This window comes from Thamnophis sirtalis, unplaced genomic scaffold (assembly GCF_051295495.1).
Source record: "Thamnophis sirtalis isolate CommonGarterSnake01/CBP01778 unplaced genomic scaffold, rThaSir2_p1.2 scaffold_2, whole genome shotgun sequence".
Classification (NCBI taxonomy): domain Eukaryota; kingdom Metazoa; phylum Chordata; class Lepidosauria; order Squamata; family Natricidae; genus Thamnophis; species Thamnophis sirtalis.
This window is the reverse complement of record NW_028261382.1, coordinates 149555589-149583073: the sequence shown is the minus strand read 5'-3', so window position 1 is coordinate 149583073 and position 27485 is coordinate 149555589. Positions and strand designations below refer to the sequence as shown.

Genomic DNA, 27485 nt, shown 5'->3' with positions numbered 1-27485 from the left:
AGTATTGCTCAGAGGGGTATTAGTATTTTAATATATGCACACTCAATTTACAATTGTTTAATTATAATTATAATCCCCATGTTAACATTAAACATGTAATTGTCAGTGGAAATTGTAATTGTCAGACTAACTTCACAATAGGACAGAGACAGGGACATAAGACTGTTCACAACAGTATCCAATCTGAATACTTGTCAGTGTCTGGTGTTATAAAATGTACACAAGTGTAAGTGTTCTCAGAGGCTAATGGGCAGGCTTAATGGCTAAGTTTCCTCCCTACAGGGAATCGTGTAAAGAGAACAATTTCTGCATTCAAGAAATCTGAAATATGAACAAGTACTTTTTTTAAAAAAATACATTTTTATTTATTAGTATGCTGTCTTCAGTAAGAGAACTTGCAGCAGTTGCCTTAAAAGCTGGGAGTTTTGAGGAACTAAAGTTAAAACCTCCCGGAATGCATCAAGACTGGACGTTCCCATTATTTGTACATAAACAGGTGAAAACATTTGAGACGAATAAGTTGGATGTCTTTGATGCAGATCACTGGACGATCAATAGCCGGACTTTGTGACCTCATAAATGCGTGCACTCTAGTCCCGCCCACTAAAAGCCTATCCGTATAAAAGGTCCTCGGGGCTCTTTAACTCCAGAGGAGGCTCCGGCAAGGGGCAAGAAAGGAGTGATCTCGTCGCTGACAAGCGCCAAAAAAATTTAAAGAAGGTTGGGGAATTTTCAGGACACCCGCGGGACTGTAGTGAGAGGCTTGCCGGCCTCTTACGCCTGGCCAGTATCAGAAGGAGGGAGGGAAAGTGGGAGGGAAAGGCACAAGCCGCGGGACCCTTTCGGGGGGATGTGCATGGGCAGATCGGGGGAATGTGCAGCAGCAGATATCAGAAGTGTCACCCGAGCCAGCAACATATACAACGGCTTGGAAATGCACGATTGCCAAGCCACGATGGCTTGGCCCGAGAGACTGCTTTGCTGGCTTGGCTGATCGACGTCTGTTGCAGGAGTTCCCGCCTTCGCAGTTTAGCGATTAAGTAACTCTGCGCGTTGTGTACATTTCCGAGGGCAAAACCCCTGAAACCGTAAATGTTCTTCCCTAAACTGGCATTCTCTAGAGCCTTCGCACAACTCCCACCATCAGTATTCTGCTTTGTATCTGAGGCAGAAAGCTTATTGTAGTTGCCGGGTGAGCTTGGGTGTGTGTGTATGAGTGTGAACTCCATAAAGTGATCTTTAAGAAAGAAGCACTCAGAGTTAAAAGGCAAAAGGCCAGTCTTTCAGGAATATGTAAGTGGCAATTTCACCACCCAGAGACCTTGGATACAAGTTGGGTGGCAAATACACTTCATAGTAAATAAAATATACTGTCTTGGAAGAGTTTTACCTATCATGAACACTAAAGATTACAAAGAGTGCAAGTGTGGTCCTCTGCTCCAAGTTTATTTCTTGATATACCACAGTTACCATGTCAGAATCAGAATTGAAAAATAACATTTAAACTACTGAATTCAATTCTGCTGCAGGCAGGAATCCAAATGAAAGAATCCTGAGATTGCTGTCTAGTCTCTGCTTAAATACTTTCAATGAATAGGACCTCAAAACCCTTTTGAGTGGTTCCATTGCCAAACGGCTCTTACAGTTCGGTGGGTGTTTTTTCTACGATAAAAATCTTCCTTTGTGTCAATCAAATCCACTATTCCAGGTCTTATCATCAGAGATGAAAGAGTACAGATGTTGACATTCAAATCCTTTCAGGTACTTGAAAATCTCCATCATATTCCATCCACTTATTCCATCTTCTGTGGGCAAAACATTTATAGGCCTGGGTGAATTTCAGTCATTCTGCTGCACTGAAATGCTTGGCCTCATGCAGGTGTGCAACTTTCTCAACATGCAGAAGTAGAATTGGGCTGGTTTACCTTAAATATCTGTACAGCTTCAGTGGCATGCAGTGTATATGAGCAGGAATTACTTTTCCTGAGCCAAGGATCTTCACTGCTCTGTTGCACTGGTTAGAAGCAGGACGCTGAAGTGTTTTATCAAAAAGGTTTGAATGAGTGCTTTGCTAAAATCTTCATCAAATCAAAGGACCTTTTCAACTATTTGTTCAGCTCCATATTCCTTTAATCTGCCTTCATAGGATTTTGTTTCCAGTTGGTATATCCTCTTGCCTTTTTTAAACTATTCTTGTTTGAATGCATCCTTGTTAAAATGGAACGACTAGAATTTTGAGTCCCAGTGCAGAATAAAATGAAACTATTATTTTCTGTGATCTGGAATCTGTACTTCTTTTCATGCAATCTGGAAGTGTATTTGCCTTTTTGGCAGACATATTATACTAATGGCTCATACCGGTATTTATTTTGCAATAAACTCTAGTTTCAAGATACTATTCACGATTGACAGGCCAATTATTTTTCATCCTGTACCTGGCCGTTTGTTTCCCGAATGAAAAGCTTTGCATTCATTCCCATTGAATGAATTCAATAATTATTTTATTTACAGCCCATTTCTTTAACCAAGTAAGCTTATTTTGAAATATCTTTCTTCAACTTTAGATGTCCTTCCCACTTTCCTGCCATCTTCAAATTTGATAAAAGTGTTTCTACCATCTCTTCCTTCATATTTTAGGGACAGAGGCCCACACTTTAACTAGCTTGCTATTGAAATATTGTGGAATCCTTTGACAAATGCTTTGCTGAAACCAAGAAAGTCTATGTCTAGCATTTCCTTATTCTACTAAGAAGGTTATCCCATCAGAATAGTAACATTAGTTTGGCAAGATTTGCCAAATCCAGACCGGAAAATTACTGCATTGTTTTCAAGGTGCTTACATAAAATCAACTGCTTTATGATTGCCTTAGAACCTACTGTATACTGGTGTCAGATTGAATAATTGAATTCTTTTTTAGAAGAGAAGCATTTGCCTTATTAATTCTTTAATTCTATTTCTTCATCTTAGTCTTTAAGATGCCTGATGAAATCTATAATATCCTGCTAGAGAAGACTGAGCCAAAATAAGAAGTGACTAATTCTGTCATTTCATTATCTTTTTGTGTTTTTCCATCTTTGGTTTCTTTTCTTTTAAAGAGATCTGAGGTAGTCTGTTTTATTGTTTCAACATCGTTTGTCAAACTTCCAACAGTTTTTGAGCTAGTCATTCCTCTCAATCTTTTCTCAATCTTGCTTTGTGCTTTTTCTTCCTTGATGGCCTGGCCCTCTTTTTATATCGTATATGTGGGGTTTTTTTGGGGGGGGGGGATTTCCTGTAATCTTTTTGTAACCATAGTGGCTTCTGTTGTCTTCCATTTCCAGTACCTTTCCTTGAATTATTTCCAGCTGTTCCTTTAGGAGTAAACTGGCATACTAATTTGTCTGTAGTTTCCCTTAAAATCAAGAACTTCAGCATTACACGATTACTGCTGGTTCATTTATCATTTATTTTCCCTATTGTATAATATTAAATCAATGATATTTGATGTTCTTATGTCTTCAACTGCCCCTTAAAGGGAAAAAGTTTTCAGCAAAGCAAAGCAAAAGTTTCCTGGAAAATCCATGCTTGACAGAATTTGGCTCTCAACAGATGCTGAGGCATGGAAATCCTTTGTCTATACCAGTGATGGCTAACCTTTTTGTTGTTGGGTGCCAAAAATGGCACTCATGATACAAAGTGCATCCCCACATATGCATGCACGCACAACAACCCCCCCCCCCCACGCTCACCCCATGTGCCACACTGCTCGCCTCCAAACTGAGTTTGGTATTTCCTCCGGGGAAGTGTAGGAGACTGTTTTCGCTCTCCCCAGGCTCCAGGAAAGCCTCCGGAGTCTTGGGAGGGTGAAAAACTGGCCCAGTGGGCCTACTGGAAGTTTGGAAACAATCCATTTCCGGCTTCCAGAGGGCATACGGGGGGGGGGGAGAGCGATTTTGCCCTCCGCAGGCTCCAGGAAAGCCCCTGGAGCCTGGAAAGGATGAAAAACAGGCCCAACGGCCCTACTGGAAACTCATTTCTGAATTTCCAGTAGCCCCGTTGGGCCTGTTTTTTGCCCTCCCTGGGCTCCGAAGGCTTTTCTGAAGCCTGGGGAGGGCGAAAATGGCTTCTCACGGCCCTCCAGAAGGCCGAAAATCAGCTTGCTGGTGCGCACTGGAGCTGCCAGCTCACGTACCAGCAGATATGGCTCTGCGTGCCATCTGTGACACGTGTGCCATAGACTCCAATAAGAATATTGTTTTTATTTGTTCCTTTGTTTAAAATCCAGATACGCTATATACGTTAATTAATTTGGGGGTTTGACCAGGGCTTATCTTACATAGCAACTTAGTGCAGTTTCTCCTCATTCTTCTATTGCTTTTGTTCCTCTAGAATATATTGCTGTATTCCAATAAGACTTATCTCAGAAAGTCTCTGATTATTGTCATATTTTTCTCCCTGTGATAAAATTGTTTACTTTCCATATTTTGTGTATTAGAATGTACGTCTTAAGCTTTACAAACAACTTTTCCTAATTTTTCAATTTGTGATTTAACCACATCACTCACAGTTTCTTTTAAACTGCATACCTTTATTTGATATTCTAATTTCACTATTTTTCTGGAATCGCTTTAATGTCCTCTTGATCAAGTTTCTTATGCTTCAGTTCCACATATTTTAACTGATTTATTTGCAATTATCTTAATTATTTGCCATTTATTTACTGGCAGTTTACTGCCATATTCAGTAGGGACTTATAAGAACATGAGAATAAGATTGTACCAAAAGTAATGAAACATTGGTTTAAAATTCTAAAGAAATTCTACAGCCATTAAAGTTGGTCCTGCCTTATTATTTCCTTTGTTTGATATTATACACAATTTCAAGAAGTAACACATTCAATTTAAATCTAACTTTTGAAAGTAATATCCTGACGTCGATCAACTCAATCTGAGCTAACGTTGTTTGAGAGCTACCTTATGCCTCATCATGATTTTTGAAATGATTTGTTCAATGATGACACAAAACAAATTTGCACCCAAAGTTTGTATGCACTAGGCTTTTTCCCCCTGTCAATCAATTCACCAGTCAGTAGGAGAGGTGCATATAAATGCACATGAAGCCAACTTGAGTGGATTTGATTCGTAAATGCTCTTAGCATAAATCTTCAAGTTTTATAAAGATGAATCCACAAATATTATAAGGCTAGATTAATGTTTGCTGATTTGATACATTCCAAATATGTTAAAGTCCTGTAATCTTATAATCAATACTGATGATGCTTAGTGTAAGATTATAGCAGTTTAAATCCAACATATATGGTGTCATTGGCTTGGGAGAGGCTGAAGTACAGACTGTTGGGGTGTCACAATCTTTTTTCATGCCTTTTCTTTCAGTTGTGAATTTGCAGTTTCATGTTCAACTGGCAACAATGCATACTGCAAAGCCCAGGATGGTGGTCCCATATGGCCTCAAGACTCTACTTGAAGGAGTGAGCAGGGCAGTTCTCAAAGCTAGTCCTTCCAACATCACTGAGTTTGCTGCTGAGTATTTCAAAGAACTTATAGTTTTTCGAGAAGGTTTGTCTTTTCTTGTTTTAAAAGGTTAAATATTCACCAGTATAAGCAAACCAACAATCATCCAAACTATTGTGTCCTTATATTAGCTCTGATCTGGGGTGGGCTTCAAAAATGCCAGCAATTGATTCTTTGCCCGGTTGCTGGGTGGGCATGGCCATGGTGGGCATGGCCTAATTGGCTGCCTGCATCATGGTGTGTGTGTGTGTTTTCGCCTTCCCTAGGTTCCGGAGGCTTTCCTTGAGCCTCTGGGAGGGTGAAAACTGCTTCCCCCAGGCTCTGGAGGCCCTCTGGAGGCCAGAAACGGGCCCGGGAGGTCCATTCCACCCCCTGCCCAAACCTCTGTGAGGGCCCTGCACTTACCTCACTTCCAAAATGGGCCACGTGGAGACTCTTGGGAAGGGAGGGGCTGGAGGGAAGGGGCAGAGTGGGTGGGGCCAGCCAGGAGTGGGATTTGGTGATTCTCTCAACCAGCCATAACATAGCTACAGGTTCTCCCAAACACAAGTGAACCCGTAGCAGCCTAGCCCTGTGGAAATGTGTTTCACATATCAGTTTTGTATGAGCAGAGATTTAGGTCCATAAATTGATTGTCTTTCTCCATCTTTTCTTTCCAGAACATCCTAATTTAGATATTAAAGAACTGGTGAGAGAATTTCATATGACAAGAGGTATGAGATTAGCACTAAAAATGATTTGTTGCTAGGGCCTGACTATATGTTATTTAATGTAACTTGTTTTCTTTTAAGGGGAGATTTTAAATAAAATATAAATGTGGTTGCTAAGGCTGTATTTGAAAGTGGAAGAGAAGGCTTTCTTCCCTGACATAGTTTTTACATTGAAAATCATCCATCCATCCTGGCTAAGATTATAAATCTGAAAAACCAAAGGTGACTTATATTTGTGTGAATTAAATATAACAAAGAAACCCCTAATTTAAAAAAAGATCAGCTGGGCAGTTGGTTGAAATAGCAGAAGTATGAAATTCTTGGTTCTATAGAACGAAGCCTAATGCTTCATACTTTTGTTCACTAAAACAAGACATGAGAGACAGATTGGGCAGACAGAGAATGTAATTTTAGTGTAGTCCAGGAATGTCCTGCGGATTGGAACAATTTATTGAGAGAATGTTGAAGGGTTGCTAAGCAAAAGGAAAGATTTTGAGTTTCTACCAGGGCTGAGATTGTACCATATCACTATGGGAAAACTTTATATTCCTCATCAGTCTACAGTTATCTAGCTGGGACTTAGGGAGCTAGGATGATTAAAACAGGAAGGATGATAGATTGCTTTCATTTAGATTCCATTACTGTGCAGGGGGTCAAACTTTAATGCCTTGCTAGGCACCCTGCAAATCTAACACTCTGTGATTCTTCTGTTTCCTGTCTAAGTCTAAGCAGTTTTTGAAAGTCTCTAGCTATTCTGAATTTTTCATTTTGACTGCAGCTCTGAGGGCTCCCACATTTTTTGAAAACTAGTATTTTTACTTTAAGTAAGATTAGGTGAGTATCTGGCATCCTGTAAAATAGGGATACCAATCTTCCTTACCAAGAATGCCCCTGGATTCCATATGGGCCCCAGAGACATTCATCTGATACAAACATGTTTTAGCCACAACCACATGCAAATATGGCTTCTATCATGCATAGTGAAAAAAGACATTTTGTTTAACAGACTGGGATTAACACAAATTGATTTATATTGGTTGAACCCGATTGGCTAAGTATTTCCACCCCCCCTCTCCTTGCATCTTGCATATGGTTTACTAGGCATGAGGTTTGTACTAATTGGTTTTACATTAAATGATTCCAGCAATTTAGGTTAGCTAGATACCTGCATTTAATAAAGTAATACTAGCTTCAGACCGAGCAAGATTGATGGATGGAGATAAGATTGATGGATGGAGTAGCCTTAATATTGCTGTCCATGAAATACTCCACTCACAAATTGTGTTTGTGTGTGAGCAAACGGAGTAGGAGAAAGAAAGAGTTGTTCATGTTGTAATAGTCTTTGTAGCTTAGCCCTGGTGAAGATATCTGTTCCATTGTTCTGCATCTTAATATAGCAATGTTATAATTTTTTTTTAAATGGCATATTTGGTAAAGAGTAAAGGTATGTTCCTTTACATATTTCTCTTTTTTAATTCAAATTTTTATTTTATTCAAGAAAATATTAAAATACAAAACTCCCCAAAAATTAAAAAATAGAAAAAAAGAAAAAAACCTAGCAAGACACTAGGAAAGCGCATTGTTTAAGAAAAAGAAAAGAAAAACTAACCCCCCCCAATTGAATACTGATTAATACGTTACTGCAAAATTAATTGATTAATTTTAATTAATCAATTAATTAAAATGAAACATGCCCAAAATATTTTAAACTACCAAATAAATCCATTTGCAAATACAGTCACTAACCTGTCATCTATATACTCTATTAATGACACTATACTTAACAGGAAGAACAATAATAATTAAGACAAGGTTAAAGTTTTAGAACCTTTGTTAACAAATAATTAATGTGAACAACTTGTAGAAAATTTTCCATGGTATCTTGTCTATCCCATATCATCCCAAAGGTTAATAGTAATTCATCAGTAATTACTAATATCATTTGTTTCTTAATGCAATTTCTTATCAATTTTCTGATTAAAGATAGTAAGTTCAGTCTTCAATGTTGATCTATTCTCCTAACAAATTTAACAAATAAAATTGCTTCTTGATTAAGTGTGATAAATCCATTTCCCCATTTCCCTCAATCCTCCTCGGGAAAGCCAATTTGCTTCTCCAGTCAGTGTAATTTCTGCTGTTGTAAAAGACTGCAGGCTTGAACTTCCAAGAGCTGTATGCCATCACCTCAGTTAGAATTCTAAGTCTGTGTAGGCCCAATTTCTTTCCGACAAAATAATTTGTTTCAAATTACATTCCTTTTTTTTAATTCTAATTCCAGAACAAAACGCCTCTGAATATTTTCCATAGCCATAATTTCACCAAACTATTTAAAGAAACTTTCAACTAAAGTTTGCATGATCAAATGGTCTCTTCAGCCAGCTCCGTTCTATGTCTATGTCTATTTCTATGTCTAGTTTAATAGAAAGAAGGACTAGGGGAGACATGATAGCAGTGTTCCAATATCTCAGGGATTGCCACAAAGAAGAGGGAGTCGAACTATTCTCCAGGGCACCTGAGGGCAGGACAAGAAGCAACGGGTGGAAACTAATCAAGGAGAGAAGCAACTTAGAACTGAGGAGAAATTTCCTGACAGTTAGAACACTTAATCAGTGGAACAACTTGCCTCCAGAAGTTGTGAATGCCCCAACACTGGAAGTCTTTAAGAAGATGTTGGATAGCCATTTGTCTGAAACCGTATAGGGTTTCCTGCCTAGGCAGAGGGTTGGACTAGAAGACCTCCAAGGTCCCTTCCAACTCTGCTATTGTATTGTATTGTTCACATATAATTTGATTCACTGTTGTTCTGTGTAAAGTTAACCTGAAAAGAAAAAACACTAAAGCAGACTTGCCAAAGTGGCAGCCTGCAGGCCAGATGAGTGACATGCAGACCATGCCCACCTTGGGTCCACAAAGGCAAAAACCATTGTGATTTGTTACGTGATATATTATGTGATGCGATCAAGTTTGACACCCATGCACTAAAGCAAAATGAAGGGAGAAAAAATTAAAGGCACAGGAAAGATATTTTCTGGATAATGTCGATCCAAAGTTAAAAGAAAAATTAAAAAAATAAGCTCCAAATATTTTGCGAGTTAATAAAGTACAAAACTACTGTGGTCTAATATTGATATAAATCAAATAAAAGCACTTCACCATCCAAGAACATGCTGTGTGTTCATATAGAAAAGCCAAAATATTCAAAGCACAACATAAATCAAAAGGGAAAGGGAAAAACCCCCCAGATAAAATCCAGCAATGGATCAAAGTAGTTCAGTATTCAATCAGTTCTTTTCACCTCTTTGCACATATTTCATTTCATTTCTCAGCTCTGTACACTGCACGTATTCTCTTTTCTTGAGTACTGTACTAGTGACAGCTGTCAGGTTACCACAATATGCCAGGCAAAAATACATTTGTGACTTGAGATAACACTATTGACACAGTATGCCTACTCACAACTTTTGGTTACGATTACCCAATCTAACATTTCTGGATTTGCACACTACACCAAGCCTAAATGAACCAAAAATAGCTTGGTGATATGACAAGCTAAGCTAGTTTGTGGTCTGTTGTGCCATGCAAAAAAAGCATCTGTGATCTTGAATTTGTCTTTCACTCTATTTCTGCTAGAAATTCCTGGATATTTTTACTGCAGTCTGTATAATGTAGCTTAAATAAAAAAAATGTTTTGCGGTTGTTTGATTGGCTAACCTTCCTGCCTGTATGCTGTCGTGCCTCCCTTTGCCGTTTTCCCTCTTACTTCATTGTTTTGTCCCCCCCCCCCCCCGCGAAAAACCCCACCTCTCTCCCACCACTAGAGGGACCTCAAGTTTAGTTGATCTCAAAATGCTTCCTCCTTTTATCTTGTTCTGCCCTGTCCTATTATGAAATCACTTTCTCCAATGTGTTGCCCTTCAAATAGGTTGAGCTATAACTATAAATTATCTCCTAGTTCAATGGCTGGCAGTTATGAAAGCTGAAGTGCAATACATTTGGAAAGGCAGCAAGTTGGAAAAGGCTGTTTAAACACCCCCACCATTGAGAACTACCTGAAATTTTAGGCAGGGTTTTCCAGTCTGAAATCTTGTATATAAGATATTATACTGTATATAAGTACTTGGGCTAAGGTATGGCAATACCTAAGTTGGATTACATAGCATACTAAATCATTGATGTTTCTGTCTTAGCATGACGTGATTTGTAGTAATCACTAATGGTTTAATGACAGTTAAGTTGAAGCCTGATTAAAAAAACATGACAGTCTAATGTGTGAACCTGGATTATAAATTGACCCATAGAAATGAGCAGAGCTTAAATTAATCATAAGAAACTTTCCTATTGATTTCAGAATTTTTCCTTAGTAAGACTAAATCTGAACCATAATTGAAATTATAGCAGATGGTAGAACCAAACTGACTCTGTCTGATTTTGAAAAAGCTAAGTAGAGTTGGGCTTGATTAACAGTTGGATGAGAAACCATGATGGATTAATGCTATGGCGGACCACATCCATAGTGTCGCCAAGAAAAAACAAAGGCATATCCTTGAGTTCATCAAGGGTTAGGGTTTTAGAGGAAGCAATTAATATAATCAAAATTGATTTCCCCAGATGTGCCTCTCTTCAGTTTCCAGAATTCTGATCAGAATGGTTATGGTCATAGTTGAGAAGTTAAAGGTCCACATAGTGGGATACCTAGGTTGGCAAAAGCCGTCTAGAATCAACTTTACATTTCACTTGATTAAACTTTTTGAACTTCAATTTCCCTTTTACTAATAATATTAAACTGGCTCCATTTGTCACAATGTGTAGCATTTTTTTTTCATATTTTTTCTATGTCATTTAATTTCTGAACATTTGAGTTGATTAAGCAAGTGCTTCTGATAAAGCTCGTTCTCCACTAACTTAGTGCCTTCTGAAAACATGTACTAAAGTACCTTTCATCTTTGGGAATCGCTCATTTGCTTAATTTGTTCTTTCTACATTTATGTGATTTACCAAATCAGTTTCAGGCTGTAAGCATTAGATTAGGAAGAGTGATTTAATGAGTGGGGGGAATGGAATGATAGAAAATACTAGATAAATTAAAGACAGAGAAAATGTTGAGCAATTTTTGCAGGACTATATTCATTGCTCATTTACCTTTTGGATTATCTAGTGGTTCATTTTCTAGAAGGATTTCTAAAACCCATAACACCCTCAAAACGTGTGGTGTGGTTTTGGGAATGATGCAGAAATAGAAAGGATCATTTATAAAGCACATATCTGTGATCATTTTCTTCACATAAAAAAGCTGTTTTCCCCATAGAAACAAAATTAATTGTCTTCTTTAATCAAAGCAGTCAATTTTGCCATCTCTGCTAACTCCATCAAGTTTTGCAGCCATTGGGGGAATCAAAGTATCCTCCTGTGCATAAACTATTCTTGCTGCCATCAACAGTTCCAATTTTTTAAAGGTCTTTATCCATTAAGTCTAAGAGTATCTAGTTTTATTTTTATATTCACTTTAATAATCTTCTGTACTAAGATGTGAATATCCAATATTTTTTTGCTTTGCCACATGTGCACTTTAAATGGTAAAAAGTTCCTTCTTTATGTTTACGTTTCCAACATTACTTTGAGTTCCCTTTATACATTCTTGATAATTTGTCTAGTGTTAGATACCAACGGTACCATATCTTATAAAATTTTATTTTAAATTATAATTTAATGTGAACTTTAGATCTTTTGTCCACATGTTCTCCCATTGTTCGAGGCATCTTCACAGAGAACCTTACTTTATATTTACTTTATTCTTAAGATGCTATCTCCAACAAAGTGATTATTGAAATCAACATTTATTTTAACCTTGTTGTTGTTAGTTATAAAGTCCTGTTCAACCCATCATGACCCCATGGACAATGTTTCTCCAGGCTTTTCTATCCTCTACCATCCCCTGGAGTCCATTTAAGCTCACGCCTACTGCTTCGGTGACTTCATCCATCGACCTCATTCTCTGTTGTCCCATTCTTCTTTTGCCCTCAGTCGTTCCCAGCATTAGGTTCTTCTCCAGTGAGTCCTTCTTCTCATTAGGTGGCCAAAGTATTTGAGTTTCATCTTCAGGATCTGGCCTTCTAAAGAGCAGTCAGGATTGATATCTAGGACTGACTGGTTTGATCGCCGTGCAGTCCAAGGCACTCACAGGAGTTTTCTCCAGCATCATAGTTCAAAGGCCTCAATTCTTTGGTGCTCAGCCTTTCTTATGGTCCAGCTTTCACAGCCATACATTGCAACTGGAAAAATCATAGACTTGACTATACACACTTTGGTTGGCAGGGTGATGTTTCTGTTTTTTAGTATGCTGTCAAGATTTGCCATAGCTTTCCTCCTCAGGACCAATTTTAACCTTATCATAACATAAATACCCATGCCATCCAAATTTTAATCCTTGGCCTTCCAGCTCAAGTAACCTCTCATTTTGAAGAGTCACCCATCCATTAGCCAGATTAAACAACAAGCATCAAAATATAATTTCAAATCTGGTAAACCCAAACCCCCTCTTTCCTTAGCATTTTGCAATAATTTATATCTAATTCTTGGTTTTTCCCCTTGCCATATAATCTCTTTAATGGATTCCAGGACATATAGAATGTGGGGCTCCAAAGAACTTTTAAAAAGAGGTTTTCTTATGCTAAATCTGATGGACTATAAACAGTTATGCTTATTTTAGCTGGCAATCTGTGTAGCTCAGTATTTCTCAACTTCAGCAAGGTTGAAATGTGTGCACTTCAACTCCCAGAATTCCCCCAGCTAGCAAGTCAACACATTTTAAAATTGCTGAAGTTGAGAAACACTGCTCTAATTTTAAAGGCTTCCCACCCTCCCCCAACCTAATGCCTCTCAGTAATAGGCATTAAAATCCTTCTCTAGGGCAAAGCTTGCATTCGCAGCATCGGATTCTCCTTTCTATACAACATTTGAACAGCTGGTGGTCATACACCAAATCTCTTCCCAAGTACTTTATGTATTTTGACTTCTTTTTAGTGAGGTTTATTTTTTGTTTGTGTTTACTTCTGTGCCATGCCACCCAGTGTCACCTTGCTTGCGTCGATTGCCTTATAAATGTGTAAAACAAATAATTAAAAGAAATACACAAAATGAATGTGGGAAACGGCCAACATTGCTATGTGATGGATTATTACAAAAGCCTGCAGACATTATCTCATCTGCAGCCATAGGCCAATGTGTGCAGTTAAATGAACGGAGTAACCTCTGGCTCCACCAATCATGTACAGCCTTGTATTAACCATTTATTACATGTTTTCCCTAATGGCAGAGGAAAGACTGGCTAAAATGTACCCGAATATACCACAGGACTATTGGAAATGTAGACAAAATTAGGGAACATATTACCACATGTGGTGGTTATGCCCAAAAAAGAAGACACAGGAATTAGATATTAGCAATGTATATGTAGACATGAAACATGTATAAATGGAAATGATACACAGTGAAGGATTGTAATTTAAGGAATGTATATATTAGTATAGATTCTGTACATACATGCATGTGCAGAAGGAAATGTTGTACACAAGGAAATTGTAAAAAAAAATTCTTTTAAAAAAACTAATACTTTAAAAAAAAAAGAAAGACAGATATTTAGCTTGGAAGTCAATGGTTTTCTTTGTGTTGATGAGGGTCTCTTTTTGACGCATATCCCATTTATCTTCTTGCAGTGGAGGGATGGGCAGAAGGACCAGGAGCAGCAACACCGATGCCCCGTTCTAAAAGGGCAGATGTTGGAGATGCATTTCGGTCAGATCTTGACACGATTCCAATTCATGATGAACCCAAACGGAAGGAGAAATCGACTGACACAGAAGAGGATCAGATAAGCGAAGAGTCTCGTGAACTGAGCACCAAAACTACTCAATTCCCATCTGTTGTTGACGAATTTTTTGAAAAGGTTGGGGACGACAAGGGAGCAGGACTCGCTTATATCCCAGCTGATCCAGCTCAGCTAGCATCACAAATGCTAGGTAACGTTGAAACGATGGGTGCTGAACCTGAGTTGAAGGATGTGGCCATCTCTGTGCAGACCCTCCCCACGTTGTCCCACACTGCCAGCGAGGCAATGGCCGCGATTGCAGTTGGTCAACTAGCTGCTCCGGAACCTGCCCCGGCACCTGCCCCAGAACCTGCCCCTGAGCTTGCCCCTGAGCCTGCCCCAGCAGAAGCAGAGCCTGCTGAAGAAGAAGCACCTGCCCCAGCAGAAGCAGAGCCTGCAGAAGCAGAACCTGCTGTGGCAGCAGCAGAACTTGCTGAGGCAGCAGCAGAACCTGCTGAGGTAGAAGCAGAACCTGCTGAGGCAGAAACAGAACCTGCTGAGGCAGAAACAGAACCTGCTGAGGCAGAAACAGAACCTGCTGAGGCAGAAACAGAACCTGCCCCAGCGGAAGCAGAACCTGCCCCCGAGGAAGCAGAACTTGCCCCAGAGGAAGCAGAGCCTGCCCCAGAGGAAGCAGAGCCTGCCCCAGAGGAAGCAGAGCCTGCCCCAACGGAAGCAGAACCCGCCCCAGAGGAAGGGGACGCTGCCCCAGAGGAAGCAGAAATCAGAACTTCTGCAACTTCTCTCAGGGCTGGATCAGTCACTCAAAGTCAGAGCTCCGTCCAGGAGGAAATAGCTATCTCGGGCAACCTGGCGGAGCAGTCACCTGCTGACCTAGTAGAACAAGCTTCCTCAGATCCCTTGCAGGAAGGAGAGCCACCCCCGCCGCTACCACCACCGCCTCCTGATAAAGATCTGTTTCAGGCAGAGGGTTGCCCAAGTGAAATTGAGCTCACATCAGACATACACATCATAAATGTGGGTGATGATGACCCCAGCGCTGGTGGAGAGCCTGTACCACCACCTTATGTAGAGCAGTTTCCACAGCAGATAGTCATTCCTTTTGTAGACACAGTAGCCTGTCTCTTAGATCCACTAACGGCTTCACTAAATTCAGGCCAGTTTACTAGTATTCTAGATCCATCTGCAGATGATGCAGAATGTGACCCTGACAGAATGGATACTACAGAGCAACTGAAATCAACTGACCCAGGTTTTATTATGTCAGGTAAGAAAGTCAAGATATTTCTGAATCCTTCCTATTCCACATTGTAATATTTTAGCTCTATAAGTAGTAGTCATTTCCATCTCCTTGGGTGCATTTATGTTGGTAAGAGCTGGCGATAAATTAGCAGGAAAGAGGTTAGTTCTCCAGCTGTAGCTGAACTAGAACTGCCAACAGTCTCAGCCATTACAGTCAACCCTGAGGGATGTTGGATATTGTAGTTCAGCCACATCTGGAAGGCTACAAGTTTCTCCACTCCTGCAATATGGCTTTGGCCAAGAAAGTGCCTCAAGGACTGGAACTGTACTTATTTAAATGCAAATAGCCATGCCAGTGCAGAGTTGAAGTAAATGAAGGTTGCTCTCGTTTTGGGGTGTTACAGGCCCACAGCACTTGTCAGGCAGATTGTGCATGTGTGGAATTTTTGCCTGTGGGATGCTTCCAGATGTGCAGTGGATTGTGCATAAGCCCTAAAGTTTTCTTTGCACGAGTTTGGCCTAGTTTCCTGTTCCTGTATTATATTCTTTTTGTACAGAGACGGAGAAGCAGCATGGGATGAAATTCAGCAAGGAAACACTGGTATAGAAGATGCTTGGCCTTTCATTTTCCTACCAGAAGACTTGCTCACAGTAAACTGCACAGCTTGAATCAAAATTGCATACATGCTCATGGCAGCCGAAGGAAAGTGAGATGGTGACTGTGACTAATTTTTTTAAAAAACATAGTAGACTAAACTGTGGCATTGACATGGTTTTTGCATTTAAAGGAAATGGTGGTGGTTGCCTTCGCTTGTCCCATTAGGTCCAATCTTCTCCAGATGCCTACAGAAGGTGGATTAGTTGCTTCTTACTTAGAAACATGGGATTGTTGTAACTGGAGGCCTAGCTTTCCTCCCTGGCAGGACCACTTCAAAATGTTTTCTTGCCTCTGTAATAAGTGTCTAAGCCACCATTGTTGCCAGCTGGAGAAAGATTAATGTTTTTTTATCCATTGACCTCTGATTGCAAAATCTCCCAAGAATCACGTTCTGTTAGACAGATAGGTAGGTAAGAAACAAAAGCATGTTAACAGAAGAGAGAATGCTGAAGGGTTAAAAGGATCCCGAAGCTTGTCATGGATGGATTTTTCAATATTTTAAGCTGCCAGTCATTTGAGTTTGATTTTATCATCCAACGGCTTTTGCGTTGACTCACGGGAGAGCTGATTAAAATGAATTCATACAGGACCCTAAGGCTTCACCTGTGGGGCAAGCCTGGAAAATCTAGTTGCCTGATGTTATGTTGACAAAAGGACTCTGGCACATGTTGAATGTTGGCAATTTGGCAATTTCTTGGACCTGATAAATGAATGAATGAATAACTTAAATTGAAAATGTGCCCTGATTAGTTGAATCAGCATTTTTTAAAGCTGAGCTGCAACTTCTTCCCCACAAGGCACTTTTGCTGTTGTCCCTCTATTTTCAACATACCAAGGTCCAATTTTTTGCCCCTACAGACTCTCTCTTCTTTCTAACATGCTTCTTTGCGGCATAAAGTTGTTTGTAAAGATATGTAGTTCATACATCCTAGTAGATGGTCTTTCATGCCAGCAAATTTTTCTTTAAATTTTTATTTTATAGCCATGGCAACAAGCGAACCAGGACAGCCACCACCATATTCTAATGTATGGACTCTCTATTGTCTAACTGATTTGAAACAACAAGGTCGTAAGTCACCACCACCACCTCCACCCCTTCCATCTGTTGGAACTGGTGCTACTGTTCCCCAAGCAACCCTATTCATATCTAGTGGTAAGGACCAGCCGCAGTATCTACAGCCGCAGATGATACAACAAGGTCAACCGCCACAAGTGTCCTCTCCAACTTATGTGATGATGGAAGATGGGAAGAAGGGAAATGCACCACCTTTCATTTTAGTGGGCTCTTCTGTTCAAAATAAACAGGACTGGAAACCTATCCCAGGCCATGCTGTTCTAACACAGCCGGACACTGCTGGTACTGTGAGGAGGTTCGCTACAATCCCTGTACCAATCGCCAGGGCAGCAGATCCAAAAATGGCCAACCCCAATTTTAACCCTGCACAAGATAGTGGCAGGCCGCCAACTCCAGTTTTTCTTTCAGTTGCCATACCTCTAGAAGATGTGATGAATGGGAAGAATGGCTCAGGAGCTGGGGATAAAGCAGCTTTTGCAGGCAGTTATGGTATAGCAGGAGAGATCACATTTACAACTGCCTCTGTACGCAGGACAGAATAACAAAACGGTGAGTGGATGCTCAAGCTTTGGTAGAGACCCTGAAGCTTACACACACCTTTCAAACCTGGTGTTTTTCAGATGTGTAGCCTTCAATGTTACTGATCCTCAGTCAAATATGGACAGTGAACATGGTTGGGATTACATGAGAGGAAACTTGACACATTTGTCTGAAGAGGGCTCACAATAAAGTTGTTCCTTGGTATACTTGTTCTTCTGCCCTCATGACATTCTTGACCGATTGTTCCCAGATGTCATTCTGAGGGCACCAGCCAAACAGTGCCAGCTTTAAGCAGAACAAGTAGCTTTTTTTCCTTTTGCAACTGAATAGTACTTTTTTCTTTGAGTGGGGAACAGGGATGCACAAGATTTGACGGGGTGCTAACATGATAACATGTTGATTTCCTTCCCTTTTTTAAGGGACTGAAGCAAGTGCAGCTGCTTTAAGATGAACAAATATCAGGATATAGTGAATATATGCCCCTTTCCAGAAAGAAAGTTAGAAAAATATTTCTAATTTTATTTATATCCCACTTTGTGTAAGAGGGCAGCATACATGATGCTTCCTATTTTTGACAGGAATCCTGTCAGGTAGGCTGGGCCAAGAGAGATGGTCCAGAGCCACCTCAAGAGTGTCTCTCAACTTCCACAACTTTTAACATGTGTGGATTTCAACTTCCAGAATTCCCTAGTTGTATCATAAAGTTGCCATAGTTGAGATTCCTGCATTGGATTAGTATTAAATTTCTTAACCCCCCCCCCTTTTAATATATAATTCAAGGGTGCAAAACAAACCTAGGACTATTGCCTCCTAATTTTCCCACAACTCTTGAGAATTGGGTTAAGGAGGAACAAGAACCTGGGTCTTCCTTCTCCAAGACTACTTTTACCATTATTCTAATGCAGGGGTGTTAAACTTGTGCTGTGACAGTGGCGTCACGTGATATGTGGCTTTGCCCGTTTGCTAAACTGGGCATGGGAGTGGTCAGTACATGACGCATCCAGACCGTGAGCCATGAGTTTGACACCCCTGTTCTGATGGCTCACTAAAGACCCAGGGAGCAGCATGTTAAATGTTAAATGACATTAAATAGCACTATGCAGCTCTGGATTTGAAGGTGTACCAGACTGCAACCTATTCAAGCAGCCATACTGTTTTCTTGACATCATAGGGCTGCCGTTCCAAGCAGTGCTTTGATTGCAGGAAATAAATTTTGATTGAGTTGCAGAAGAGCACTCTATTTGGGCCTCTTTTCAGAGCCTTTTAAAACTTTGCCTAAATCTGCTTCCTTTGAATTTGAATTAAAACATGTGAGCTACCTTTCAATAACAGCACTGATACATACAAACCTTTTTGGTGCATTTTTATCATTGCCTTCCTTTCCTTTCATGCATGGTGCTCTTTATCAGAATTAATGGCATTATTTCCAAGTTGTAATAATAAAAGAATAGCTGCTCTGGCTTTATTTTCCTGCCACTATTACAGGTAAAAGAGAGATGTAGAGCCGTTTGTAAAATTAACTGAAGGCCCCAGCTTATGGCATGTTTGTGCATCATATTGATCACAATAGTATTCTCACACATTTATAGGATACTGGATTAGGACCAACTGATGTATGTCTGCTGTATAGGTCAGAACCATTCAAGCTACACTTGTTCAGAATCAGTGCCTAGTTTTTTCCTGCAAATACTATTTGCAATGCAGATTTTAGGCCAACTATGATCTTGTCATTCCATAGCGTGCGTATGTATGTATGTAGACTGAAAATGTGGTACTGCCTAAAAAGATGAAAGGGAAATTTGATTATAAAGCAGTGGTTTTTGAAGATCAAAGCATTCCAAAACCACAAAGTTTAGTGGGTTGAGCCATTGCTAAATGTACTGAGCTGATGTTTTTTTCCTCCCAGATTGAGAAGAGGTGCTGTCCAACATTTCACCCCAGAACGGAAAGCTGCATCTTTAATTTAAAATTGATTAACTAGTACAAGCAATAAAGCAGTACAAGGAATCTGAATCTAAAGACATTTTTTCCCTATGGCTTAAGACCGGTAGCCAAGTAGCATAAAACTAAAACCAGGAGTTTCCTTATGTTGATTTCCTGTACAAACTGAAAATTTAAAAATGACTGCTAGTAAAAATGTGGACACCTTCAACAGAAATATGTTGTTAGATCATTTATTAGATTTGTGGAAAGTTTTGAAGCCTTGTCTGTATATAATCTATCAGTAAGATGAGAGACAGATCTACTTTGAAGCAGCAAAATAGAAAACAGTATTTCAAGAATGAGAAAAAAAAAACAACAACAGATGGAACCAGAACACCCTTGCAGGCTCCTGAGCCACTCTCAATGCCATCCTTCCAACATGGGGCCAAGAGACCAAAAACAAAAATGGTTTTGCTTGTAATCTACTGAGAGCAAAGAATCAAACGGCACCTGTCACAGGACAGCTAAAGCCTTTATTTAATAGCAGTAAAATATTCAGTTAACACTATTTCCAAACCACAATTAAATTATACAAGAGCAGCAATCTCTCTGGAAGTTCTGTACTCCATATTGTACAAATATATAATTTCATAAAGGTTAAAGCACCCCAAACATAGGGGTAAATTTGCTCTGTACAGTAGTGTCTCAACTGCTTTTGAAATGTAGACACTTCCGTCTAGCGTTTGCTATGACAGCATAGACCCAGGCGCATGTCTTTTCTTTGTAATGTCATGTAGTGCAGAACACTCCTTTGTGTGGGGATAAGGACTCTGTGGCCTTCCCAGGGTTGAACTACAGCTCCCATCATTCTTGACCGCTCAACATGCGACCAGGGCTGAAGTCCAACAATATTCAGACAACCACTAGTCCCATATCATATATTAGTGCACTCCAGGGTTTTTAATAAAATAAATACTTTTTTAGTTCAAATTAATTTTTTAAAGATTTAAATGGCTCTTAATTCCTTAAAGATAGCATATTAATAAAACTTGAAAGAGAAAATTCAAAACACTGCACTAAATATGAAAAGACATTGCTAAGTGATTTTATGCATTTATCCAATTTTAATTAACTAGTAGTAGCCTGATGCAGAGAGTAAAAAATAAAATTATAAATGAATTATCTATGATCCTGTATTTTATTAATTAATAGAATGCTGTCTTAAGGAAGTTGACTAATTCTTCCCCAAAGTGTCATGCTCTTCTCATGCTTTAAGCCATAGAGTATTATAAGTCACAGATGATCATTTGTTACTGGGTTGAGAAGAAATGCCATGTTTTTCATTATATGCTACTATAATTATTATTCACCAAAGAGAAAGTCAAAACTCAAAGGCATTTTTGTTTACCATTTAACCTGTAATTGATGTTTAGTTCACAAATATGGGTAGCAATCTCCCTGTCTCTCCAAAGTACAGCACCAGTGATTATGGGCAAATACAACTCGCATTCTAGGGAAAATGCCAAAAAACCCAACACTCCCAACAGCCTGAGCTATGCTGTAGCAGGAGCACCAGTGTCATATTCGATTGCAACCTTTCAAGTTTTTAATTTTTTTCTAAGAATATAGGCATAAAGAAAACACTGAAAACTGATTTAAGACTTGCGTTAGCCTCAGAATTTCCAATGCATTTTAATAAATATCCGGCAAGTTGAAGTAGTTTCTGTCCCAGTAGTTCCCAGAATAAATCCAGTCATGTCCGCCAGTGTGAGGATTAGGACCTTGATGAAACCACCTGAAAGAGAGAAACTGCTTAAGGAAAGAAAACTGGTGTATATTCTTATTTATGAGAAAATGTAAACTCCCATAGGTCCTGAATAACCGGAAAATTCAGTAAATAATTGTCATCCTGATCCTTAGCTTCCTCAGCTACTTATTGCTATTGATCTGTTGAAACAAAAGTAAGGGAAAATACAAAGGAAAGCTGAGTGGCATTTACTTTGAATGAAAACATGCAAATGAATTAACAATGCACTGTGGTAAAGATAAAAGGCCTTTGGGCTAGTCCTCATTTAATAACTGCCTTGGATAAATGACAACAATAATAAACTGCAATAAAAAATAATTTCCCAACCAAAGTAGGCATTTACAACAAAAGCTTTCAGTGTCAATTTCAGGCCCAGCAGAGGCCAAAGGCTTCTAATGAACTAATTAAGTTCACAGAGCTGAGCTTGTTAACTTTGAGGTAGTGTTGTTGTGGGAAGCCTGGACTGTGAAGAAAAGTAGCTGAGGAAAAGATAGCTTGTTTAATGTCTATGGAGATTCTCAACCATCCAGGTCATGGTTGTCCCAAAGGTGCTTTTTTTCAAGAGGCAACGACTTGTTTTTCTTTGAAGATGTTTCCCTTCTCATCCAAGGAGCTTCTTCAGCTCTGACTGAATGATGGGGAGGATTTATATTCCTTGCAGACAGCTGGTCATTTGCATTCTTTTAGCAAATCACTGAGGCCACTTGGCGTTTTATCTGTGTCCTCAGGGTCACCCAAGTAGTGCAAATGGGTGTGGAGCCTTCTTGGAATGGCCTTTTTAAAAAAAGCACCTTTGGGATAGTTTGTTTAAGCAATCTCTCTGCCTGAGGAGGAAATAATAAACAATAACAACAACAACAACAAAAAAAAACAAATAGAAAATAGGCACAGGACACTGTATCAGAAAATTTAAATCTAAATGAAACAATCTTTCCAGAGTGTCTCAGTCACATGTTCACTTGATCACCACTTTCTTTAATAACAGAGTTTTAGGAACCAACTGAAATCACTAAATGAGGACTACTTGTATTTTATCAACTGGTAAGGAGCATGGGAAGAAGGATATATTGGCAAAAATCTGTTGTGGAAGAAACTTCCCCCTGGGAGTTCTGATGTTACTTTTTCTTCTTATCCACACACTTATCCAAAGAGCTGGTAGGGCAGGAAAAATTGTCAGCTCTGAGGCGACAAGAGAATTTTGGAAGCTGCCTGAAAAAGCCCACCTCTTCTCTTATCTCCCTTGAATTGTGCCAGATATGAGACCAACTAGTGAATTTTAAGCTAGTGATTCAGTAGAAACGAAAGAAGTGAGTTTCTTTTCATATTGTGAGAACAGAATCTGGTTTCAATAAAAAAATACATCCATTATTAAATAGAGAACCTGATAGGACAACAAAGATAATCCTCAGAAGAAACAGTAGGAGGACTAGTTGATCAGCAAAGAAAAAAAAAACTTCACAATAATCTCAGCTGAATGGGAAACAAATACATTTGATAAAAGGAACTTTATTCATCCTTATGGCATCACTTGTTATTTTTAGGCATTGCAAATAATTTTAAGACTTCAATGCAAATCCAAACATGTCACCATAGTAACAAAAATAATTTTAGAAGAGAGTCTGGACCACTGACTGACTTTTAGAAAAAGCAAAACATAATACACTGAATTTAACAACAGCTAAACCTGTCAAGAGAAATTCATGCCAACTTTTTAATATGGCAGGTTTTTTAAAATATGAAAGCAAAGTCAGAAAGATACATAAAGCTAATAAATTGAAATTAGGTTCTGACATGGAAATAAAAAACTAGAGGTAAAAAAAATTTAAGAGTGTTTATAATAAATTGCTAACTTATAAATTAGTCTAAATAAAATAAAAAGAAGCCATGCATTCAGCAACTGTATTCAAATCCTCATTTGAGGAGAAATTTAGATTCTTACCTTATTTCCTGATAAGCCTATTTAAACTTTCAGGATGAAAACATGACTGCAAGTGTGCCTATAGGCTTCTTGGTGCCAGGGGAACTGAAACACCAATGTCAACAACCATTGTGGTTGTAACGTGTTGCTTCAGCAAGCATTTTTTTCCATTTGCAAGCCGGGGACCGTTTGCCCCAAGCAGCAATACTGCATGTAATATACCCAGCATATTATGGACTGAAAGAAAAGACTAATCTTCCAGGCTATTTCCAATATCTTTGTATAACAGATATGCTCTGCAGCATGATGGAGGATTAAGAAATACCTTAAAAAACACCTTGTTGAAGTCACAGCAATACACTTCATAATAATGAATAACATACATTTATTTACTTATTAAATAAATTTATATGGCCACCTAATTCATACACGGTGATTCTAAAATTTGAAGTTTATTTAATACAAAGAAGTAAAGTTTGTATGAATATACATACTAAGGAGTAAGTGTGCACTGGAATAAGCAGGGCTTTTGGAAACCTTAAAATGATAAGGCCATTAAACTGGTTGGCAGATGAGGACATGGACTTTGATTCCCGTCTTCCATCCCACTTTCTTTAGAATGCCTGGCCCTTTGCTGGAGATGACAAGAGAGACCCAGAGCACAATCAAGTAGTCATGTTTTTGTGGAAATCAACAATGAATCATTGTTTAATCGCCCCCTGATTCATTGTAATGACGATGAACTTGTGTCCAAGCCTGAATTACATCATGCACTACTAAGAGTAGCACAAAGGCCACATTTTTGAAAATCGTGATGAATGCTTCTCTTCACCAAAGTAAAAACCTAAGAGCATCTTCCACTGTAAAGGCAAAGGAAAGAAACTAATTCCAAAATAAATGTTGAGTGGTAAGCATGGCACTGAAATGCTTAAAAAGGCATCTTTGCCATATGTATGATGTTACTTTCAGTTGTTTTGCAGTTAAAACTATTAATCCCGGCGAGGATTGCCTATAAATATACTATTTTTTCTTATTTTAGATGGATCAATATATTTCATACATGGGGTTTACAAGATCACTCTATGACTTTATCCTTGTAACAGCTCTGCAGAATAGATTTAAGTTTCTGATTTTAAACATGATGTGATCCTCAATTTCTGGAGAAGATTCAGATACTGTTTTGCAATGCTTTCTATTCCCTATTGCACAGAGGAAACACTAAGAGCTATCAATCTGGTAACAATCCTAAACCAGATCTGAATAAAAATACAACCTGATTGAAATATTTTATAATCTACTTTATCCATAGCAGCAATATTAGAGCAAAGGCATGAGCAAATGTTAATTGCATAATTATTTTTTAAAAATAAATCTTAAACTGTTGATATTGTGAAAAATGTACAGATAATCCTTGCTTAAAGACTGCCTCATTCAACAACTGAAGTTACAACAGTGATGAAAAAACAATTTTATGACCCATGGTCAAATTTATGTCCCTTGCTGCATCCTCAGTCAAGTATGACCATTACAGTCACTGTGAGTGCTTTTCTACCTCTCCTTGTGGTGGAGGGACTGGAGAGGAAGAGAGAGTAAGCAGGCACACAATGGGGAATGCACTGGGCAGTTTGTATAGTGTGCTAGTGCCTGCTGACACTACCACATTTCTTTCTATGTGAATTGTTTGTCTGCCTGTAATGTCTTCCTTTCTGATGAATGCTAATGCAAACATTAATTCTCTTCTTGCTAATTCTCCCAGTGCAGGGAGTGGTTAGGAGGTATACAAAAGACAAAAGTGTGAAACTAACTTGTAAGTTTTGAACCAGTATTGCTGGGATGAGTATTGAAAGGGCCGGGTAATGGGGGAAAAGAAAGCATGGTCTGGTCGCTTAATATCCCACTTAGTGATTGTTTCACTTAACAATAGGACTGCTGATCCCAACTGTGGTTGCTCAATTTGGACTAGCTGTATTTCAGATGCTTAAATATAATATTTAATAAAGGGTGATAGATTTAGAAATGCCTCTTCCAAATACATCATGGACTGAATGCAGAATAGGTTTCCCAATAGAAAGCTCTTAAAGTGGTAGCCGAATTTGTTATTTTAACCAGTACATTACATAAGCAGATAGTCTTGTTACTACCCCCATAACCACAAAGCAATTACAAATTAAAATTAAAATTTTAATTTGTACTATTGTGTACACTTACATCACACCAACTGTCCAAACTCAATCTTATTTAATGGACTTCACAATTAAATGGCAATGAAATTCAACTTTTCTCCACTGCATCTGAAATCCATTAACCTGAATTCCAATAAATTTAGGTTTCCCAATATTTTCTTCTTAAGTTCTTGAGTAATTTCACTAATAAGTGATTGCGTACTGCTAACCAAAAAGCAAATTCTTTTCCTGAAAAATGAGAAGGTAATGCCAAATCCAAACCTTTCGAAAGCATGAAACAAGAGTTATTATATCAAGAAGCTCTGAATCAAAGGAACAGAATATTGACCAGTTATTGTTGTACAATGTTTAAGATACAAGAAGGTGAGTATTGCCATTTTTTTAGAATAATAATTCTAAGAGCACAGCACCTCGCAAGCAATGAATCTCTCAATGGTAATGTTAAACAATGGTAATATTAAGCAAATTTAGGCAAGAGGCTAAATTCAAAGCAATTTTGTCCATTATCTTATCATGAACATAATTTTCTGTTTACTAACCTTATGTTCCAGTCTTCCTCTGATTTAGACCTGTTTTTACGAGCAGCTCTTTGTTTTTCTTCAAGCCTTTTCTTTTCTTCACTGGCTACATCTACCAAAAGTTTTTTTTTTTAAAGGTGGGGAGCGGGGGAAACACAGGATGTATCAAATTATAATCTATTAAAATAATATTTAAGTGGTAGCAATGTATAAATTTAGCAATAATGATCATTCATAAATATTTTTTCATTAGTATAATTTATATAATTTCTGTGCATTTTCACAAACTTTATTAAGTAGCTGATTAACAATAAATTAACCCTTTTATCTTCCATGCTCCAAATAAATGAGTTGGCTAATTTGGAATATTTGGTATTTACTTCTCCTCTTCTCTTTTCAAGAATAACTTTTTCCTTTATACATTTACAATATTTTGTACAATATGCATATTTATTTATATAAAAGCAATACTTTAACAGCATTGTTACAAAAAAAAAATCAACCAATCCCCAATTATGGGGAAACAGATAGGAACCACTATGTAAATTCAAAAAGATGTGGCTGTTTTGAAAAGAAGAGCCTTGTGTACCAAAGCACAATCTTACTGCACTACTTTTTTATTCACTAGCGTATGTATCAACAAGTTTTTCTGTAAAACACGATTGCCATAATAGACTTAAATATTTCAACATTCTTTTGTCAAGAAACTTTAAACCCAGACTATTGAGTTACCTATTTCACCATTTTCCATAGCTCTTACATCTGGCCTTAGCCTGCAGTCAGTTTTAGGAATAACACTTTCCATTTCCTGATCCAATTCATTCAACATCATAGCAAAAGTAGTAAAGTTGTACATCTAAAAACAAAACAAATGGCTTTAGAATGTTCCACTTATAAAGAAATATTAGTTGTTAATATGTTTGCAGCCTCTAAAGGAAGTATCCAATCAAATTGTTAGGGAATCACTTCAGGACCTTTTTCTATATTAATTACATTAAAGTGGCCTAGGGCAGGGGTTCCCAACTCCTGGGCCGTGGCCCATTATCAGGCCATGAGCCATTTGGAACCAGGCTGCAGAAGCAATGTGCAAATGTGCACATCCCCACTTGCGTGAGCAGCATGCGAGCATGTGCCCCATTTGCCTGAGTGGTGGGTACGTGTTCCCACCAGTCACGTAAATGGAGCTGCGTGCGCGCTTGCCTGCCACTCGCACGGAACCATCCCATTCCCCCCCCCACTGGTCCGCAAAGCTGGAAAGGTTTCTCTGGGCTAGAGGAAGGAAGAAAGGCCTTATATGTTTATCTTCCACTTTATTATTTTTACAAATAATTCAAGGGGGCAAACATAACCAACATTCGTTCCTTCTCTTATTTTCCCCTCAACAACAACCCTATGAGGTGAATTGGGCTGAGAATGACCAGCCTAAGGTCACCCAGCTGGCTTTCATGGCTAAGGTGGGACTTGAACTCATGGTCTTTGGCTTTCTAGCCTGACGCCTTAATCACTACACCAAACTGGCTCTCTATTTCTATATATGCAAAATATGCAAACAAAATTAAAGTTATTGAAGAGGCA

At 38.7% G+C, this 27485-nt stretch overlaps 2 protein-coding genes across 11 annotated transcripts in view; one reads left to right on the top strand and one right to left on the bottom strand.

Moving 5' to 3' along the window:
- The first annotated feature begins 621 nt into the window (after window positions 1-621).
- Window positions 622-19719, top strand: CABYR (calcium binding tyrosine phosphorylation regulated). Its single transcript, XM_087707172.1, has 6 exons — window positions 622-720; window positions 5374-5556; window positions 6171-6224; window positions 13934-15313; window positions 17430-17570; window positions 19468-19719. The coding sequence occupies exons 2-5, from the start codon at window positions 5409-5411 to the stop codon at window positions 17561-17563; spliced, it is 1716 nt and encodes a 571-aa protein (XP_087563298.1). The 5' UTR covers window positions 622-720; window positions 5374-5408; the 3' UTR covers window positions 17564-17570; window positions 19468-19719.
- Window positions 19720-19997: 278 nt separating this feature from the next.
- OSBPL1A (oxysterol binding protein like 1A) overlaps window positions 19998-27485 on the bottom strand; it is a 71323-nt gene continuing 63835 nt past the window's right edge. For all 10 annotated transcript variants that reach the window (XM_087707164.1, XM_014072541.2, XM_014072549.2 and 7 more), the window contains 3 exons: window positions 26643-26766; window positions 25932-26022; window positions 19998-21279 (listed from right to left, as the gene is read on the bottom strand). In XM_087707164.1, coding sequence (XP_087563290.1) covers window positions 21177-21279; window positions 25932-26022; window positions 26643-26766 — 318 coding nt within the window. In that variant the 3' untranslated portion in view covers window positions 19998-21176. The remainder of the gene's footprint in view (window positions 21280-25931; window positions 26023-26642; window positions 26767-27485) is intronic.

Coding starts and splice junctions, on each gene's coding strand:
- CABYR (XM_087707172.1), top strand. CDS start 5,409: ATGCATACTGCAAAGCCCAGGATGGTGGTCCCATATGGCCTCAAGACT. Junction 5,557..6,170: donor ACTTATAGTTTTTCGAGAAG/GTTTGTCTTTTC, acceptor TTTTCTTTCCAG/AACATCCTAATTTAGATATT. Junction 15,314..17,429: donor CCCAGGTTTTATTATGTCAG/GTAAGAAAGTCA, acceptor TTTTTCTTTCAG/TTGCCATACCTCTAGAAGAT.